This window comes from Cyprinodon variegatus, unplaced genomic scaffold (genome assembly GCF_000732505.1).
Source record: "Cyprinodon variegatus isolate N-32 unplaced genomic scaffold, C_variegatus-1.0 Scaffold607, whole genome shotgun sequence".
Lineage (NCBI taxonomy): Eukaryota > Metazoa > Chordata > Actinopteri > Cyprinodontiformes > Cyprinodontidae > Cyprinodon > Cyprinodon variegatus.
The window spans coordinates 91,042-97,959 of record NW_015151060.1 but is presented as its reverse complement, the minus strand read 5'-3'; the positions used below and the strand labels follow the sequence as shown (position 1 = coordinate 97,959).

The 6,918-nt window shown below is 43.1% G+C and overlaps 2 protein-coding genes across 3 annotated transcripts in view; one reads left to right on the top strand and one right to left on the bottom strand.

The window, feature by feature from the left end:
* Positions 1–3,143, top strand: part of cep83 (centrosomal protein 83kDa) — a 7,736-nt gene extending 4,593 nt beyond the window's left edge. The window contains exons 7-16 of one of the 2 annotated variants that reach the window (XM_015392820.1): positions 788–919; positions 999–1,113; positions 1,217–1,361; positions 1,447–1,596; positions 1,714–1,789; positions 1,867–2,021; positions 2,106–2,223; positions 2,299–2,402; positions 2,479–2,650; positions 2,895–3,143. In XM_015392820.1, the coding sequence (XP_015248306.1) occupies positions 788–919; positions 999–1,113; positions 1,217–1,361; positions 1,447–1,596; positions 1,714–1,789; positions 1,867–2,021; positions 2,106–2,223; positions 2,299–2,402; positions 2,479–2,650; positions 2,895–2,990 (1,263 nt within the window). In that variant the 3' untranslated portion in view covers positions 2,991–3,143. Of the gene's footprint in view, positions 1–787; positions 920–998; positions 1,114–1,216; positions 1,362–1,446; positions 1,597–1,713; positions 1,790–1,863; positions 2,022–2,105; positions 2,224–2,298; positions 2,403–2,478; positions 2,651–2,894 lie in introns of both variants that reach the window. The other variant, XM_015392819.1, reaches the window with a different exon arrangement.
* A 422-nt stretch (positions 3,144–3,565) lies between these two features.
* The window catches only part of LOC107096244 (plexin-C1-like), a 36,016-nt gene continuing 32,663 nt past the window's right edge, over positions 3,566–6,918 (bottom strand). Inside the window, exons 30-31 of the mRNA XM_015392818.1 lie at positions 6,066–6,140; positions 3,566–3,842 (exon numbers count right to left, since the gene is read on the bottom strand). Of these exons, the coding sequence (XP_015248304.1) occupies positions 3,738–3,842; positions 6,066–6,140 (180 nt within the window). The 3' untranslated portion in view covers positions 3,566–3,737. The remainder of the gene's footprint in view (positions 3,843–6,065; positions 6,141–6,918) is intronic.

Here is a 6,918-nt window from a genome sequence, read left to right as displayed (position 1 = left end):
CTGATCAGACAGTGTTTTACCGTCTGATCTTTTTCTGATCAGACCGTGTTTTACTGTCTGATCTTTCTCTGATCAGACAGTGTTTTACCGTCTGATCTTTTTCTGATCAGACCGTGTTTTACCATCTGATCTTTCTCTGATCAGACCGTGTTTTACCGTCTGATCGTTCTCTGATTAGACAGTGTTTTACTGTCTGATCTTTCTCTGATCAGACAGTGTTTTACCGTCTGATCTTTTTCTGATCAGACCGTGTTTTACCATCTGATCTTTCTCTGATTATACCGTGTTTTACCGTCTGATCGTTCTCTGATTAGACCGTGTTTTACTGTCTGATCTTTCTCTGATCAGACCGTGTTTTACCGTCTGATCTTTCTCTGATCAGACCGTGTTTTACCGTCTGATCTTTCTCTGACTATACCATGTTTTACCGTCTGATCGTTCTCTGATCAGACCGTTTTACTGTCTGATCGTTCTCTAATTAGACCGTGTTTTGATCGAACCGTGTTTTACTGCCTGATCGTTTTGTAATCAGACCATGTTTTACTGCCTGATTCTTTTTTTGATCGAACCGTGTTTTACTGCCTGAACGTTTTGTGATCGAACTGTGTTTTACTGCCTGATTATTTTTTTGCCTGATCGTTTTGTGATCAGACCGTGTTTTACAATCTGATCGTTCTGTTATAAAACCGAGTTTTACCGTCTGATCGTTCTGTTATAAAACCGAGTTTTACCGTCTGATCGTTCTGTTATAAAGCCGAGTTTTACCGTCTGATCCAATGTGCTGCAGGCGGAGCGTCTGTCGTTGCGTCAGCAGCTGGAAAGAACGGGGTCTGAGCTTCAGCAGAGCCAAGAGCAGAACAGCCAGCTCACAGGACGGCTGCTCAAAGCAGAGAGAGATGTCATCTCGCTGAACTCGCAGGTAGGACCCCCCCCCGCCAGTCTGAGGCGTCAGTCAGCCATCGCTGCCCTCTAACCTTTAATGGATGCACTGGTTTCAGATGGAAAGCCTGAAGCATTCCCATAAGCTGGAACTGGCGGGCGTCAAACTGGAGTGTGCTAGCTCTAAAAGAGAGCTGGAGAGGGAGAGGGACGCTGTGCAGGCCCAGATGGACGGTACCGCTAACACATGTTTTTTACCATTCTGCTTCCTGACGGCTCCATCACAGCTACATGCTGCCTTTATCTTCACATCCTGAGTCTTACTGGTTGGTTTCAGGGCTTCAGACTGACATTGATGTTCTGAAGGAAGCACTGGACCGAAGCAAGGAGGTTTTGGTGGAAAAAGAGAGGGAGCTGGTGAGGAAGGTGCAGTCGGTCCGAGAGGAGGAGTTCCACAAACAAGCCACTTTAAACGAGGAAAAGTCAGAATCTGATCATTCACTTCGACAAGGAAAGAATGACTGAAAACTACAGAGAACGTTTTCCTCATCTTGATTCTTCTTCTAGGTTGGAGCTGGAGAATCGCCTCGCCATGTTAGAGCAGCAGAGGGCGCTGCAGGACGCCTCAGATCAAACCTTAAAGGAGGAGTGGGAGGAATGGGTCCGCAGCGCTCAGCAGGGAGAGGAGTCGGCTCGCAGAGAGCTGCTTAACCTGAGGTCAGCCTGCAACTCCGTGGTTCACCTGCAGAGAGCGCTGTCCTGAACAATTCTTTTTTTGTTGTTGTTGGTGTTTCTTTGAAAAGTTCGATCAAATGGTTGTTTTCTGTCTGTTAGAAACAAGCTGCAGCAGCAGAGTTTGAAGATGGAGGAGCTGGAGAGACAAAGAGCAGAGATGGCCGACCTTCAGCAGGTGAGACCACGGGCTTTACATCCACCGAAGCAGATGTTTGGTTTCTCTACTGAAGGTTTGGTTTCTGATAACAGCAGAACCAGGAGCTGGGGGTCCAGCTGGCGGCGCTGAGGCGTTCTGAAAGCGAGCTGATGGACGCAAACCAGAGCCTGAGAGAAACGGTGGACAGAGCGAGGGAGGAACTGAGGGCAGCGCGGGCACAGGCGGAGAGGAGTCAGCACGAGGCGGAGAGGTGCAGCTACTCGCTCCGCCCCTTCTCGGAGGTTCTCCTTTATCCTGGTTTTGACCAACCTGCTGTCTGTTGTTGCTTCTCCAGGATGGTGGAGGACCAGCTGGTGGAGAAGCACAGGCTGCAGCAGCGGGAGGCGGAGCTTCAGCAGAAATACTCTCAGGCCAAAGAGAAGCTGCAGAGAGCAGCGGCGGCTCAGAAGAAGGTCCGCTTCATGACCTCAATCTGCTTTTATCGTCTAAAACAACAATGAGCTGAATACAAGGTTTGTGTCGTTTAGAGGAAACATCAGACAGAGAACCGAGAGAAGAAGCTGCAGGATAAGATCCAGCTGCTGGAGGCCAAAATCGAGGAGCTGGAACTAGAAGCTGCTGCTGCTAAGAAGTCAGTCTGACTCCATCGATAACCTGAAGCTCTTCTGGCTTTTCTGTCGCCTAATTTTCTTTCCGGGTGTTTCCAGGCGCTCGGTTTTCTCAGAGGAGCAGGCTCAGCTGAAGAGACGTCTGAAGGAGCTGCAGCGGCGACACCACGAGTTCCGCCGCCTCCTCCTGGGCGGCCAGGGGCCCCACCCCATGACCTCCTCCCTCTCCCTACCGGTCCTCGGGTGCGAGGGCCCGCTTTCTGTCGACCTGGTGAGGCTCTGATTATAGTTGGATGAGGTCTGATTAAACTGGGCCCAATGTTCTGGAAACTGGATGCAAAGCTATTGAATATAAGAATCCAGGACAGGTTTCTCTATTTCAGCAAGCACTTTGTAAATGTTAGGAAATAGAAATGTAGAATATCTTTCCTTAAACTTCAAAATTGTCTTGGAAGAATGTTAAAATCTTAGTTCTGACAGCAAACTAAAGCATCCAGACGGCGTTTGTTCTGCAGGAGGCGGAGTTCTCTGTGCTGCGGAGGAGACTGGAGAGTCTGGAGAACGCTCAGCAGCAGCAGCTGGAGGAACTGGGCTCACTGGTGCAACAATGAGCACGGCTCTGCTCCCAAACCTGACCTCTGACCCCGACCGTGTCACCTTCGTTCCAAAGCTCCTCAGGAATAAATCTTTTATTGTTTACATTTATCTCCCTCCTCAACGGGCCTGGAAAGCCTTTAGAGCCGATAAACACGATACCCTGAAAAAAAGAACTTATCTGATCGATTTTATGTTTAAATAAAAGAAGATTTTTTATCTCTGGGTTTTAGAACAGAAACAAACATTGTTAGGGAAACAAAATACAGATTTTAGGGAAAAAGAATAAAATTTTATGCAAAATGGAAAAACAAAAACTACATTTTCCGTTGCATAATGACTAGAAATCAGCATTAATGTTTTAATGACATCATTAGAAGCCATTCTGGGTGTGAAGCTGAGGTTGATGTTGACATCAAGGCACTATGAACAGAAACTTGCACATAAAAATGTACAAACTTATTTTTTTTTACTTGAATAATAACTCAGCTGTCGATTTCCTTTGCTCCGTTTGAGAAGCTGATGTGAATTTATTGCTTGTTTATTTAAAGTTTTCCAGGTTTAAAGGTGTTACATGTTCAGTCCTTCCAGTTTTTATCTCCAGCTTACTTCATAAAAGTAATCCTCAGCGGGGTTCCTTCGCTCTGATCTCTGAAACGTTTTCAGCTCCATGTTTACTGAAGGTGATGACTGCCTCGTCACAGACGTGGAAGAGCTCCCCTCCCTTCCTGTCGAGTTCATTCAAGTTCAGCTTACGGATGAGCTCAGTTCCATGAGCAGCTCTTCAGGCTGTCAAATAAGTCTTTTACATGCTGCAGTTGCTCCAGCAGCTCAGTGGGGGCGCCGTTGCTGAGCAGCTTCTCGTTGATCTGTGGAAAATCCAGACAGGTGTCACAGGAGAAGATGCTTCCCTAAAATCTGCTGCACAGTGGATTGAATAAATGCATGATCAGATCTGTTCACAGATTCAACCTGTTGGAAACGATAATAAAAGCGACAGCAGACTCTGCTTTCTAGATGTCCTACTTTGCAGAAAGGAACAGGAAACATAAAGGCTTGACACGCAGCTGAAGAAGTTCAACTCGTTTCCTTTCTGTCCTTCCATTTGATTATCAGTTTCACAACCTACTTCTGCAGTGGCCTACATCTCGCAGCTTTTCCTGTGAGGAAACAGCTACTAGTAACATGTCTTTAATGTTCTTAAATTCTTTCTTTGAATCTGGAAGATGATACATGGTCATCATTAGGCTGCTTCAGCTAAAAGTTTGACTGTTTGGATTTGCTGTTTATTTTGCGGCCTAGAAGCTGTGAATTAGGGATGCACCAATTAAAAAACCTAAGGCCGATATATATATATATTCCCATTACAATATTATAACAACCAGAAAACTGTATTTACAATATATTATACACTGCAAAATCTGATCTAAACATAAGTAAAGTTTTCTTAAATTTTGTATATTTTGAGCAGGTTAATAAGATGATCTGCCATTGGATTATTATACCATTAAATTCCACATATAGAGTTAATGCACCTAAAAAAAAATATATATATATAAATTATCTTATTCCATTGGGAAATCACTTTACTTACCTGCTCAAATCAAAGTGAAATACATTGATTTAGATAAAGACATGTCCGATTTTGCCGTTTGTTTCTCTACCATTTGGACATGATGAAACAAAAACAGTGCAGACCAGGGATGAAAAATGCAAATGCAAAAAAGATTATTATGTTTTATTATATAAATATTTTTTTTTCCATCTCGTTAATTGATAACGTAAAAAAAAATCCTTTAAATGTTGTAGTGGTATCACCGTCCACTAGAGGGCACTGCTGTTTTTTCTCTCTGGTAGTTTGCAAGAGAGGTAATGCCAGAGTCCAATCAAGGATTATTTTCACTCTTTAATGAAGATTAGGATTTTTTTTCCCCAAGCGTTTTATTGTCATTACATCGTCACAAGTACAGAGCAATAAAATTAACTCTCTGCATTTAACCCATCCGTTTGGGGAGCAGTGGGCTGCCATTGTGTGGCGCCCGGGGAGCAGCGTGGGATTAAGGGTCTTTGCTCAGGGACCCCGAGCTCCAAATTCCAAGCGCAATCCCCTAACCACTAGGCTGCCTGCAGAATGAACATCATGTGGTTCTTTTTGTGAACATAAACTCTGGATAAACAATATAGAGCCATTTAACCTCCTGCTTAAACGCTCTGCTAGCGCATAACGTCTCTCCCAGCATTGAATGCTGGATTACACTAACAGACCTACATCACATTTAGCATTTCTTTAAAACAAGGTGGCTAATTTAGACATTTTGAACTGAAAGAGCTTCCTGGATGGGAAGCAAAAAGTCTTCAAACTTGGAAGCAAAGTCCAGCGGATTATTTTTTTAGCTTCACCAACAAGGTGGCAAATATACCTTGTCTACTATTGATTGTTTGACACTGGAAACCCTAATGGGTTCCTGTTTTGTTATATCATCTAGTTTAATAAAGTGTAAGAAAACATGTTTTGTTTATTTAAAAAAAAAAACAATAGAGGCTCATCATTAGATTGTTTAAGATTGTTTAGATTAGCTGATAATTACAGTTTTGGTCAAACATCATCCTGAGCTGCATCATAACTGCTGTCACATGACCAAACAAACCATGTGACTGATCCCCTCCTAAACAACTACATGGAAACAAACATTGGTTTCAACAGGAAAATTTTTATCTGAGTCATACCTCTATGCTTAAAGATGAACCATATCTGTGGATTCCAATATTAATGCCAAGTATCAGTAATACCGTGGGTGGGTCGTGGGTTCGAGCCCCACGTTGGGCGCAAAACATTTTGGGAGGGGAGTGGTGGCCTAGTGGTTAGGGCATAGGCCTGTGAGTTTGATCTCCCACTCTGGCTCCCTTAGCAACCTTATTAACCTCACACTGCAGCGGCTGCACAATGGCAGCCCACTGCTCTCCAAGGGGATGGGTTAAATGCAGAGAAGTAATTTCCCTCTGGGGTAATTAAATGTTAATTATATATATATATATATATATATATATATATGAGATGAATGCATCCTCATGTTGTGGATGTAAGGACTAACCTGCTCGAAGTATCGCTGTACAAATTCATAGAGCTTTTTGAGGGCTGCGGCTTCGTTGAACTCCCCTTCATGTTTCTAGAGAGAGAGAGAAAGAAATAGGAAAGTAAATCATTTAAAGGTATAGTGGAGGATGTTCTTTTTCCAAGTGGATCATCAGAATAAGTTGCCCTCCCAATTGTCAATCATTTTGGTGATATGTTTACGTAAGGCCATCCTACGTGCTCGTCCCCATTTTTACTTACCGATGGTCAGTCTGACATAGTGGAAAAATTTCAAATCTTCTTTTAAACACAGCGTGCACAAGGAGAAATGGGCTCGTGCACGCTCTCACATACGTTAAATAGGCTTTCCCTCTCCGGAGCGGGTACAGGGTTGTGTATGCGCATATTTTTGAAAGTGGAGAGGGCGGGTCTCTTCAAATATTCGCAAAAATCCTCCACTATAGCTTTAAAAAAAAAAAAACCCTAGAACTTGAACTCATCACAGCTGCCAGAGTGCTGTGGATCAAAAATCTGGTCTCTGCTGCCAACAAAACTACAGTTTTAATGCAGCTCATCAAACAAGCCATTAAAAAAGCAGAAATATCTGAGATTATATCGTCCAAACTGGACTGGTTACACAGAACCATTGAGCGATGCTGGGTTTGAAATCTGTTAATGGATTCCCAGTACTTTATTCTCAAAATTGTGATGGAGTCCAGGCCAATTCTTCAAAGATCAAAAGCAAGACCAAATCTTTAGAATTTGACTTAAATATTGGAACAGTTAAAACAAATAATCCTAATTTAAATCACAAAATGAATTGAAAAGATTAACTGATTCATCACAATAAACTAAAAAAATACTGATTTCAA